Source organism: Sorex fumeus, unplaced genomic scaffold, assembly GCF_029834395.1.
Source record: "Sorex fumeus unplaced genomic scaffold, SorFum_2.1 ptg000039l, whole genome shotgun sequence".
Classification (NCBI taxonomy): Eukaryota; Metazoa; Chordata; class Mammalia; order Eulipotyphla; family Soricidae; genus Sorex; species Sorex fumeus.
This window is the reverse complement of record NW_026606096.1, coordinates 25870132-25884226: the sequence shown is the minus strand read 5'-3', so window position 1 is coordinate 25884226 and position 14095 is coordinate 25870132. Positions and strand designations below refer to the sequence as shown.

The 14095-nt window shown below is 43.3% G+C and overlaps 1 protein-coding gene across 1 annotated transcript in view; it reads right to left on the bottom strand.

Moving 5' to 3' along the window:
- The window catches only part of DCHS2 (dachsous cadherin-related 2), a 263354-nt gene that overhangs the window by 125995 nt on the left and 123264 nt on the right, over nt 1-14095 (bottom strand). Inside the window, exon 2 of the mRNA XM_056119027.1 lies at nt 1980-2171. Coding sequence (XP_055975002.1) covers nt 1980-2171 — 192 coding nt within the window. The remainder of the gene's footprint in view (nt 1-1979; nt 2172-14095) is intronic.

Genomic DNA, 14095 nt, shown 5'->3' with positions numbered 1-14095 from the left:
GGCCGACCCGAGTTCGATTCCTCCGCCCCTCTCGGAGAGCCCGGCAAGCTACCGAGAGTATCTTGCCCGCACTGCAGAGCCTGGCAAGCCACCTGTGATGTATTCGCTATGCCAAACACAGTAACAACAAATCTCACGATTGGAGATGTTACGATGGAGATGTTACTGGGCCCGCTCGAGCAAATCGATGAATAACGGGAGGACCGTGACCGTGACCGAGTAGAAGCATCATTATTTTAATACAAAATAATGTATTGGTGTATAAAAACACCAATAGATAGAATATTAAAGAATAGAACAAACATATGATAATGAACAATAGATACATATAACAGCAAAAGTGAGTCTCACAAATACTGTAGCACTGTCCTCCTATTGTTCATTGATTTGCTCGATGGGGCCCAGTAATGTCTCCATTGTGAGACTTGTTGTTACTGTTTTTGGCATATCGAATATGCCACAGGTAGCTTGCCAGGCTCTGCCGTGCGGGCAGGATACTCTCGGTAGCTTGCCAGGCTCTCTGAGAAGGACGGAGGAATCGAACTTGGGTCAGCCGTGTGCAAGACAAACGCCCTACCCACTGTGTTATTGCTCCAGCCCTAAATTTTGACACGCCTCCCTGTTGGAGTATCTAACCCCAGTCTCCCGCATGACAGGCAATGATAGTCACCATTATACTAACGAGGAGGAGCAAATGATGTTTAACAAAAGAGTATATAAAGTGTACATTGTCTGTATCCATCTACTAAATATTTCTCAAAGGGCAGGTCATGTTTGGGGTAAAATGTCAATGGAGTATAGTAGGGAAAGGAGAGTGAGCGCAAGAGGTTAGGGGAGAGCTGTGAGGGGCTGGTGATGCTTTTCCATGAACTTCCATGCATGTGTCTATTTAGTAAAAATCCACTGAGTTGTATTCTTATGTGTGCATTTTATGAATGCATTTTGTTCAACAGTTTAAGTTTACCCCAAAAAATAAAAAATCCAAAGACATTGAGTCAATCTTCTTCCATCTAGGATGGATCAATGAATATATCAGCAAGCATTGCCTGAGCAACATATAAAAACATCAAACACTTCTAAGCCATAAAATTTTAATCTTGGGGGAAGCTGTCAGAAACTTTAGAACATAGTTAAAATTCTAACTTATTATCCTAAATACTGATGAAGAGAAATAACCAACCAAGACTTTTTCAATACGAATCACATTTCACAGTAATCAAAGAGTTGATGAAAGAATGTTCTTTTTCATTGAAGAATTTCAGAGAAGAATGTAAAAGGAATACTAGAATACAAAATTCAGCATATCACAAGCCCCAGTGCCCAGTGAAATAATGGCATGTATTTCCTGGTCGGGAAGAAGTTCAAGGTACCATTTAAAGGCATCCTAAATTGATCAGCTGTCTAACTTTAACTTCCAGCAAGTAACAAACACGACGGAAGAATATATTCAATGGACCTCACAGAATCGGTTGTCTTTATAGATTGTGGGCAAAATTTAAGGAAAATCTTAAAGACAAATGACCTTCTTTCTTAAAAAATATGCCAGGAGGAAAAAGTAAGGGGGTGGGGGAATCTGCCTGTCAGAGATGGAAACTTTATGGATTTAGCAATCAAATCAATTTGTGGACATGTTTGGATCTTGATTTACAATTTAAATTGTAAGTCAGCTACTAAAAGATAGTTTTAGATATTCTCACATATTTTATATGGTATCGATATTAGATACCATTAAAGAATCTTACTGCATGCATTATAGTCACCGTTTTAACAGACAATAAAAATCATTATCTGTTAGGAATATCATTAAATTAGTTAAAAATGAAATGATATAATGTCTGATAGCTGTTTCAAACTATGCCAGCAAAGAAAAAAAGGTTTGTAGAAAATTAGTCAGCCAGGTGTTGACAATAATCAGATCTCTTTACTGAGTATATAGTAGTTCGTGTGTGTGTGTGTGTTTGAACTTCATAAGTACTTACCCCATCTTTAGCTTTCACTAAGAGATCATAAGTGGCAGGGTCCCTTTCCCTGTCGATATCTTGAGAAACACAGATTTGCCCATCATGCGGGTCAATCAGGAACGCTCGAGGCGCTGCATAGCTTTGGAATCCGTCATAAAGGGAATACTCAATAAAGCCATAAAGTCCTGTGTCTGCATCTGAGGCTTTTACCTGTCAAGAAAGGAAATGGGCCAGTGAGGGACAGAAATTCCAGCACTGCTCTTCAGTGGATCATAAATCACTCATGTTTAACCAAACCGAGTAATCTCTGTAGCTTTTCACATGGAGTGGGCTTTGGTTTTCCTCTCTTACCATCTGTGACAATGCACCCACACTGTTCTCCTCCCTGTGACTTTGTCTTTTTACACTCCTTTGGCCATTAATACACAAGCGCTTTCTGGAAGTTGAAGTTCTGCCAGGGCTCAGATGTTTATTTTGTTTCTTACGCGTTTCACTATATTCAAATGAGCTAATTCACCTTCAAGGGTTTAGAAGCACTCTCGGGTTAACAGTTTGATCATCTATTTGCTGATTTCCTTGCATCCTGGCTAGAGAGATAGCACAGCGGTAGGGCGTTTGCCTTGCACGCAGCCGGCCTGGCCGAACCAGGTTCGATTCCTCCGTCCCTCTCCGAGAGCCCAGCAAGCTACCGAGAGTATCTCATCCGCACGGCAAAGCCTGGCAAGCTACCCGTGGCGTGTTCAATATGCCAAACACAGTAACAACAAGTCTCACGATGGAGACGTTACTGGGCCCGCTCAAGCAAATCGATGAACAATGAGAGGACAGTGCAGACAGTGCTTGCATCCCTAAGCTCCTGAGTGGTATGTTCATCACTCCACCTGCCCTTCCAGTGCAGCCAGGAAAATAGAGAAACTGAAGCAATAAGTAGCAAGATAACTACTAAATCAGCCCCCCAGACAGAATTCCCTCTGAAGTATAGCATCTGAGCTTCCTGGCCCAGGTTTACTTCCAGAAGGAAACCTAGCAGAGTCCTGCATAGAGGCACACACAGAGTACATGATAGAGGCCCCTTGCCAAGGGTACATGAAGGGAAAAAATCCAGCCCATGCCCTTTTGCCAGGTCAGGCAAACTGACAAGGAGCTGTGAATTCTGGGGGTGGGGTAGGGAAGACCCCTTGCTTTCAACTATAAATACCTTTTATGCTGGTGCTATTTCTGTGCCTGGTAGAAAAGATGAAGCAATTAGAAATAAGAGAATACTTAACTTATAGTAGTCACTGGAGTATTCAGTAAGAAAGAGCCTAGGTACATAAGAACAAAAGGAAAATGTTGAGCTCCTAACTCAATATCTTACTCTTTTTTGTTGGGGGAGGGGGTTGGCTTTTTGGGTCACACCTGGCAATGCTCAGGGGTTCCTCCTTGCTCTGCACTCAAGGATTGCCCCTGGTGGTGCTCAGGGGACCATATGGGATACCGGAGATCAAACCTGGGTTGGCCACATGCAAGGCAAATACTCTACCCACTGTACTATTTCTCTGGCCCCCTTCAATATATTTTGATTTGCAACCCAATTAATAGTAAATAATTACATAGATTCTATGTGCTTCTGGTTTCTTTTGTGGGTCTGTGCTCAAGGATGACTCCTGGCCAAGCACTCAGGGGACCACATAGAAAACCAGGGATAGAGCCTAAGTGCCCTACCTGCTATGAACCCAGAATTTACAATATTTTAAAAAATATTTCAAGGAAATATCAACCAAAAAAGAACAAAAAGAAAAAGAAGGTTAAAAAGTGAAATAACTATTAGAGAAAAGTGATTTATATATATACATATATATATACTATCCTTATTATCTCGAATAAACTAAAACATTATTTTGCAAATGAGAAATGTCAGGTTCACATACCCAAAGAGAGAGAGAACTCAGTGTGGTTCAAATCCAGACACATGTATAGCAAAAGACACACTCCTAATCACTATACTCTACTGCCTTACTGATACTAGCCTTTGTCATTTTCCTCTCTCTAAAAAGTAAAAACAAAATATTCAACTGCCCTGACCTTCTGATGAAGAACTTGCCCGAATGCATGTAACACCATTCTAAGTTAATGATTTATCACATTTGCATGCAGCCTTCTCACAGGAATATAATTAACCTGGAGAAAGCCAATTACAGTGATGCCCATTCTCTTAAATCTTAGCTGACGCCTGTATTCCACATGGTCAGTTTCAACCTGAGTTCCATAAAATAGACAAATAAAGTGAAGACAAGTGGAAATAAGTTGGGAATAAGCAGATTAATTCAGAAAGTTCAACTTACAACTAATAGACGTTCCAGAAAATGAACTCCAGAAGGGAACAGAGGAAAATGAAAGGAAGGGCGACCCTCATTGTAGTAAATAAAACAGGCAGAGGTGAAGCCCCCAAAGTCACTCTGATAAAGGAGGAGATTACAGAAGCAGCATTTTGGTCTCTAATTGCCTCAGTTAGGAAACTCATTTAAGATACCCGTAGCTCATATTTTCACTAGACAGAACCAGTTACATTGGTTTCAACCTAATTTAAAGGGAAATTAGAAAGTATACTGATCACAAAAGTATTTGGTGGTTATAATTCATTTCTGCCACAATAACTGCTTTCCTATGAAAACAAGGATATTAAGACTGGGTTGGTCTGCAGGAAGCTTTTATGAACATAGTAAGTATTAAAGACAGATCAGTCACCAAAAAATTAGCTGGAGCCATAGCACAGTGGGTAGGGCGTTTGCCTTGCATGCGGCCAACCCGGGTTTGATTCCTTTGTCCCTCTTGGAGAGCCCGGCAAGCTACCCAACTGCACTGCAGAGCCTGGCAAGCTACCTGTGGCATATTCTATATGCCAAAAACAGTAACAGCAAGTCTCACAATGGACATGTTACTGGTGCCCGCTTGATGAGCAAATTGATGAACAACGGGACAACAGTGCTATAGGTCTACAGTAAGTATTCAAGGTATCCAGAAAAAGCTGCCCAACACTATCCTACTACAGCTTTAGTTCTGATATTCTTACACATTTCAGCATGCATTTAAATCACTTAATCACTTAATCACTTAACTTCCCGTTAGTCGTCGATTTGCTCGAGCGGGCGCCAGTAACCTCTCCATTTGTCCCTGTGGCGTGCTAGTGTAGCCCAATGGCATCTGTTCGCTCCGGGAACATGAAGGGCCTCAAACTGATCGTTCATGATCTTGACGAAGAAGTCTTACCATCTGGTAGGTAACTACAGTAACTACCAGTAACTACAACTGGTCTCATGCATTTAAATGTAGATAGAAAAAGATTTTTTTTAATCAGGACATCAAAAATATAGGAGCTGTACTGTATTCTTATGCCTCAAAAACAAAAACCAGCAAGTAGTGTGTCAATAACCAAAGTGTTCAAGAAAGCTGCCTCTTCATCACATTTTCTTCCTTTGAATGACACTAATGTGATAGGAACATGAAATAGATTTGGAGGTCGTCTAACCCAATGGTCTGAGCCTGAGTGATAAGGGACAAGTTTGCCCCCCTGAGAATTTGTCAGCAATGTTGGTGATACTTTGAGATTCACAAATGGGGACGGGCTACTACTGGGACCAGGAGCTGAAGCCAGAGTTCCTGTTCATCATCCTACAATGCCAGGATGGAACCACACAAAAGACTATGGTCTAGTTCAGAATGTAAACTAAGAATTCCTGCACTTGATCAAACTTACCAACTAGTAATATTTTCCCTTGAACACTGTCTTTAAATTTTTAGTGATGACACGGGTCTTTAAATTTATCTTTGTTCTCATCTATCTCATATTCTCTGGAAGAATTATTCATCCTGTACAACAAACATAATTGTGAGTTATTCTTCTCATCAGATGGGCTGAACCAGGAAATCCACAAATTTCCCCACTACAAAGAACTAAATTCCAAGTACTTTTGGTCTATTCCATTCTGACAGCTGTTAATGATTTAGTAGCCTCCAGTTCCCAAAGACACCAAATATATGTCCTAAAACCATATGGCATTCTCAATAATTTTGGCTTGATTGGGAGATAAAGACAATAAACTTTAAATTCTGAAATTCATTTTTAGCTTTTTAATAGCACATATTAGCAAGTAATTTGGTTTATATAGAACAAATTGCCTTATTTCCAATTTCAAGACTTTTTCTCATCTGGACTTTTTGGCAAAACAAAATATAGAAGGAATCAAAAGTGGGATAAGAGTACTGATCTCAATTTATGTTAGCAGTTTCTGTTCTTTCAAATCATAAAAAGGATGGATTGTTCCCAGTTTTTTTTTATCCAACTCCCTACTTGCTAATCTGGGACAGCATACTCTATCTACTAATATTTGGTCTTGATTCCTGCAGTTAATATCATTTTACTATTGTCTAAATTTTCCAATATCCATTGACCTGTACATAAACTTTTCCCAGTTTAAATAACAGAAAGCAGAAATAGCTTTGTCAAAGTTTCCAGAGAAAGCATTATTTGCAAATAAGTTCAGTGGGGGTTTTCTTCAAAGATGGCTGCTTCAATCAAGGCACCTGATCAGAGTCTATTATCACTATAATGCAGTGCTAACTTATGAATTTAGTGATCTCAGGAGGAGAATCTGCTCCAAGAGTCAAATTAATGCCATCCCTATATTATATAAACCGAAATAAATGCCACTTTTCCTTTGATCTTATGATGACTCTGAAGTGCTCTCCCATAATCTCCTCTTTCAAAAATTGAACGGTGATATTATAAAAAATGCAGCATGCTACTATGGTATTAGTGTCTCTCTGGTTCCACTAGGAGCTTTCTGGAAAGAAAGTTACCACTCTGTCATACCAACAACTAGATAAGGATACCTCCAAGTGATACTGACATCTAGATAAGGATTTCTCTATGTGATGCTGCCATAAAGACAAACAAATTGAGAACACTGACTCTTACACGCAGAATTGTATGTTCTAGAAGTTTGCTCATTAACAACTTCCTAGTTATTCATATTAGTGAGAACCAAAATCCCAAAGCCAACAGAAACTCACAGGGTAACAACATATTATCAGAAACACCTTTTATATCACATCATTGAATTCTATGACATGCCTAAAACAATACCAGAGCCCAATTTTTAGAAAGAGAATGAAACAGAAAACTCCCAAGAGTAAAATGGCTACACTTTCTATGAAATGAAAATGAATTAACCCACTTTAATTTTTTCTCATTATGATAGTCACAACAAGCTCCCGGGAAAGCACAAGGCAGAGTCTCCTACCCTGTGCCTGACTATCCTCACCAGGGCCCAACAGCTGAAGACCTCCAGGCCCCAGCCAAGGCCTTACTGGGGCCACTCTCCACACACTTTGATAAGCCTCAGGCATAACAGAACTGGCAGAGGAAACCAGGTGTGTGGGACCCAGGGCTGAGATCTCCAAGCCTGCACGGTTTGGGACTGGACCTGTCAGTAGCTAGACAGTTACGCCCTCCAACTGCCGTGTAACCCCAACAACGGCCAGGATCCAGAGATTATCACAACAAGCTCCCGGGATTCGTGGCTGCGCGACTATTCATTTACTTTTCTCTAAGTGTTCAGGGTACCTTAAATATCCCACCCGCATGGCAGAGCCTGGCAAGCTATCCGTGGTCTATGCCAAATAGACCAAATTGATATGCCAAATCCAGTAATAAATGGATCTCATTCCCCTAACCCCGAATATGCAGAGTCGAGAAGGATATGGAAGGAGAGGCCGATAAAATACCAAGGCAGAAATAGGCAGCCAAAACGCAGAAAAACAAAAATGATTGTCTGTACTTTTAATGCTCGTACGCTGGCATCTACTGCATCCATTGAAGACCTTATGGTACAAGCGCAAAAGATCAAGTATGACATCATTGGTCTGACCGAAACGAGAAGACATCAATCACATCATGCCGTTTTCGACACTGGAGAAGAACTGTTCCTTGGAACATGTGATAAAAGAGGCTTCGGTGGTGTCAGTATCCTTGTCAACACAAACTTAGCCAGGAGCATTGATTCATTTGAATGCCTAACAACCTGAATCGGACGATTACACTTGAATAGATGTGACTCACTGCCGGCAGTTTCTATCTTTGTTATCTATGCACCAACATCCAGTTATGGTGAAAGAGAAACTGAGAAGTTCTACATGGAGCTGGAGAAGTTCTATAAAGAAGATCACACCTTCTACGAGATCATTGTCGGTGATTTTAATGCCAAGATAGGACCAAGAAGATCAGTCGATGAACTCCACATCGGGACCCGTGGCCTGGAATGGAACGAACAGGGTGACAGACTGTCTGAGTTCATCAAGTCAACCAAAACCTTCCATGGTAACTCACAGTTCCAAAAGGCTGAATCTAAACGTTGGACATGGGAATCTCCCGATGGATGGTTCCACAATGAAATAGACCACATCATATTCAATCGGCGGTTTTGCCTAACCGATATTGCTGTTGTCCCAAAATTCCAAACGGGATCAGACCACCATCTTCTTCGTGCAAAATTCTACCTCACAGAACGAGGAGAAAAGAATGCAGGTTTAAGAAGAGGACTATCAGAACGACCACCAACTGGGAGCTCTTTGGCTCTGTTGCGGCAACATGGGAAAATGCCGTCATTGACAACATTGATGAGGAATACGATCGAATGATGCAGCACCTCCATGATTGTGCGTAGAATGCCAAGAGAGAGATAACCACAAAAAACCGCCTTTCTTCGAACACTCTTGAACTTATTCGCCAACGTGGCTTGGCACATGCCTCAGGCAACCACAAGCAAACATCCAAACTGGCAAAACAGTGCAGAGAAGCCATCAAGGATGACCTCAAAAACAAGAGAGCAGCAGTACTGGTAGATGCGGCAGAAGCTGGGAAAAGCATTCGTAATGCCCGCCTGTCCTTCACCAACTACAAAACCAACATGACTGCCTTCCAACATCATGATGGATCTATCACATCTTCCAGAAAGGCAATGGAGAAGATTATTCATGACTTCTACTCAGATCTCTTTAATAGCCACGTCCACTTGCCCACATACCACATACCACATGATGGATATGTCGTTCCCAATGTTCTCCCTTCCGAAACCCAACATGCCATCTCGTCGGTAAAGAAACAAAGAGCACCTGGCCCAGACAAGATCAGACCTGAACACCTGAAGAACTTACCATCAGTACTCATCAATACATTGGCTCGACTCTTCACACGCTACCTGTCTGAATGCAAGGTTCCATCCCAATGGAAAACCAGCAGGACTGTACTATATACAAGACTGTACTATATACAAGAAGGGAGACATCCACGACATTGGCAACTATCGCCCAATCTGCCTATTGTCTGTCATCTACAAACTGTTCACTCGAGTCATCCTGAATAGGATTAGCAGAACACTAGATGAAGGACAACCATGTGAAAAAGCCGGATTCTGAAAAGGATTCAGTACCATCGACCATATCCACACGATTACTAAGCTCATTGAGGTTTCTCGGGAGTTCAAGATGCCGCTCTGTCTAACATTCATTGATTTAAAGAAGGCGCCGTGTAATCCCATCAACGGCCAAGACTCAGAGACTATAAAATCCAGATCCCGGACGAGAACAGTGCAGTCTCTGCCCCCGCGCCTGGGTGTTCCTTCCCGGAGTCCCTTGGAGGGGAGCGGGTTGAGCTTTCCTCCCCGCCCCGACCAGGGCTACGGCAGCCGAAGACCTCCAGGACCAGCCACCACCATGCTGAGACCACTCTCCGCACACATGAAGGTACTGGCAGAGGGACAAAGCCACGCGGGTTCCGGGGCCAAGACCTCCAAGCCTACTCGAATTGGAGTCGAGCATCTTCCACCCAGATCCTCCAAATTCCAGTAGGCGGGGGTCACACCCACCACCTGGCCCCCTGGCGCCGTGTAATCCCATCAGCGGCCAAGACTCAGAGACTATAAAATCCAGATTCCGGAACCGCGCGGCCGCATTTGCGGCCGCACGACATCCTAACAGAACTTTTTTTTATGACATCTTATTGTCTTATTCCTACTTTGGACAAACTTGCAGGCTATCGAATGTAGCCTGCCCACAGGGCAGAGTCTGGCAAACTCCCCGTGGCGTACCAAATATGCCAAATACCAGTAACAATGATGGGTCTCATTCTCCTAAAGAGCCTTGAATATAATCTCAGGGCTAGGATGAAAGAGACGTTACTGGGGCCTGCTCGAGGCAATCGACGAATAACAGGATGATGAAATGAAATGAAATGAATGAAAGAAGGCCTTTGATTCTGTTGAGACGGAAGCGGTTATGGAAGCCCTAGCCAAACAGGGCGTACAAACTCAATATATCAGGATCCTTTGTGAGCTCTATTGCGGATTCACTACCAAGATCTCACCATTCTACAAAGAAGTAATCATCCATATCAAGAGAGGGGTTCGGCAGGGTGATACCATTTCACCAAAACTCTTCAGTGCCACCCTCGAGAACATCATGCGACGACTGGAATGGGAAAGCATGGGAGTGAAGATAGATGGTGGGCAACTACACCACCTCCGCTTTGCTGATGACATCGTTCTAATAATACCAAACATTAGCCAAGTGGCACAAATGCTGAACGACTTTGACTGTGAATGGGAAAGGTCGGACTACAGCTGAATCTTACGAAGACAATGTTTATGAGAAACAGCCTTGTTCCTGACACTCCATTCGCTCTCAACTGAACCACCATCTCCGAATGCAACAGTTATATATACCTAGGTCGAGAAATCAACATGATAAATGACCTGGCACCTGAGTTGCGCAGGAGGAAGAGAGCAGCTTGGAATGCCTTCAAGAGCGTTGAAGAAATAACTAAAAGGACAAAGAACCTCCAGCTACGAGCACATCTCTTTGATTCCACTGTTCTTCCTGCATTAACATATGCCTCAGAGACCTGGACCCTACGAAAACAGGATGAGAACGCTATTCGGGTCTCTCAAAGAGGAATCGAAAGAGCTATGCTTGGAATATCACGATTCACTCAAATGAGGGATAGAATCCGGAGTTCTGATCTTTGTCAACGCTCAAGAATCAGGGACGCTGTCTCATTTGCCAAGACATCAAAAATCAGATGGGCTGGACATGTAATGAGGTTTACAGACAACCGCTGGACTAGAGCCATTACTGATTGGATTCCACGGGACATCAAAAGATCACGTGGACGCCTGTTGGAGTACACGGAGCTTAGGTTTATCAGATTGTGCCCATCACAGTGCTCCCGAGTCACTCCCATTACTTTGTCTGTCTGTAACCTCTTCTATGCTCTCTTCCCCAACCAATTTGTAAGGTCTCATCCTTCTTAGACACTGAAGCTGTACTGTAAGTTAATATTGCCTTTCTCCTCTCCTTATGTCTTTGAGCAGTTTACTTTAATGCAATGTCCTTTTGTATAGATACAGGAAGACAATTAATTAATATTATGCTTTATAACTTAGGAATTGATTGGCTTTGAATATTATTCACTCCTGGGCATCTGCCTTCTCAACTTAAGCCTCAGTTGCCCTCACTTCCTAGCACTCCAAGGGCAGGGTCCCGACGTGGGACTGGATGGAACCAGGGCAAGCCGGTAAGTTATGTGCTACCCTGGCATCGCGATAGGCCAGGCCAAGGTGCCACGATTCTTAACTATAAGTTAAGAGGTTGATCATAGGCATTATGTCATGATCCAAAAGTAACGACAAGACTAGGGCCCTGCTGCTAGGAGTAGGAAAGATATCTGGCCTGAGCACTGCAGTCTGGGATCGAGATGGCCCTAGGAGAGCAATTCTATAAGCTCAAAGTATTTCTTACTGTGTCCATACGAAATGATTAATATTATGTATACTTATATGTTGTTTGGACAAGGAGAGGAGAAACACGTCCTAGAAGCAGTTTTCTGTGTGTCCTGACTAGCTTGGATGAGACTGCTTTTTTGGAGATGTAGATTCCAAGCTCTAGCAGACTGGTCTTTGTTGTGCTAATCTAAGTACTTGTAGCTTGTGAAAAGGTGAGGCCAGGATTACTGGCCTGCGGATGTAAGGAAACAATGTATGTTTGCCACCTCAGTGTTCTTTCTGTAACTCCTTTTGATGACATCATTATATTGCGCCCTTTAGAGGTACTATGATCTATATAAGGGAGATTTCAGGGCTCTCTGGGGGACACGTGCACCAGAGAACGGGGGGGGGGGGGGGGGGGACACGTGCATCAGAGAACCTGGGAAGATGGGGCTGAGGACAGAAGCGGAGAGAACAAAGGCGCACGTGCTCGAGGATTCCTGAGGCCTCCATGACATACATCTCTTCCATGTAATAAACGGCTACTAAGACCAACTAGCTTGGCCTCGTTTCCTTCCTTCACCTGACCATCGCCTTCGACCTCCCTGGAGTGGGGAAACGGCAAGACCGCCGGCCGTTTTATTTTTTGTGTGTTTACACAGACGCCCACCTATAAGATGGTCAGACTTCTTCGTCAAGACCCTGAATGATCGGTTTGAGGCTCTGCATGTTCCTAGAACAAACAGATACCATTGGGCTACGCTAGCACGCAACCGGGATGAATGGAGACGTTACTGGCACCTGCTCGAGTAAATCGATGAATAATGGGGATTAAGTGACTAAGTGATTAAGTGATGATAGTCACATTTTATGTTATCATTAGCACAACAAGTAGTTGATTTTTTCTTCATGACAAAGGACCTCAAATAGAAAGATTAAAAGATGAGACACTCTAAAAGCATAGCTCACTTATGCAGGAACCAGGACTCTCACTGCAAACTGCTGGGACTGCCCCGGCACCCAGGTAACCTCTGACTCCGGAAGTCATGCCCACAACCCGCCCCCCAGTGCCATCTTTACAGCACACAGCCACAGAAAAGAAAGGTCGCGGGGGGGGGGGGGGGGGCGCTCCACAGCTACCGAGAATGCTCCCAGTCCCGAAGAGAGCCGAGATCACCGTGAAGTCCAAGATGGGGTAGGTGCCGCATCCCGCCTCCTCCAGAGGGAACCCTGGTGACCATGATCCTCTACAAGCATAGCTCGCTTATGCAGGAACCAGGACTCTTACTCCAAAACGCATGGCCACTTATGTGGTCGCGTGACATCTTCTTATATATAAAGTGGTCAATGGAAAGTAAATTCTCCAACGTTTCTCCCTGAAAATTAGGCTTAACTATTTTACAAACCACAACACCGAATAGGAAAGAGAGAACAAAAGGGAATGCCCTGCCACAGAGGCAGGGTGGGATGGGGATGGAATGGGGGGTGGGAGTGTTACTGGGATCCATGGTGGTAGGAAATGGTTACTGGTGGAGGGATGGGTATTCAAAATAAATAAATAAATTTTTTAAAAAAAGATGAGACAGATCACAGAATAATTTTTTACATTTCATGTGCTTGGCCAACACTGATGCTACAACTAAAAAAAAATTTATAATCTCTCAGTGGAAGTTGAACTGAGCATTTGGGGTCATACAGCTGCAAGGATGCCACTCTCTGGGCTCAAGTTTGTCAAGTTCACAAAAGTGTCTTATCAACCAGTTAGTCAGTATTCATTAAATCACATCAGGGATCATCCAGAAACCGGCTAGCTGGTGACTCAGTTTCTTAGAGAAATACTTCATTAGCTGTCTCACTCTGGTTCTTCTCCCACATCTCAATGGACTCCTTTCCGTTTCCTTTCCTGGATTTGTGTTCTCAACACCAAAGCGCCACACAACTTGGGACCACTTCTCTTTTCAGTTCATGCTCATTGCCTACAGAGGGCACAACAGTGCACCCTGATTCCTATCCTCCACTCCCCACCCCGACTTCTTCCCCCAACACACATATGCACAAAGATATGTTCACTTCCTAAATCGTGGGACCCATGAGCATGGCCTCCTATGAATATAGAAGGATAAATACACAATAATACATATATATGCACATACATATATGGGAGAATACTTATATATGTGCTGGAGCAATAGCACAGCGGTAGGGCGTTTGCCTTGCATGCAGCCAACATGGCTGACCCGAGTTCGATTCCTCCGCCCCTCTCGGAGAGCCCGGCAAGCTACCAAGAGTATCTCGCCCACACGGCAGAGCCTGGCAAGCTCCCCGTGATGTATT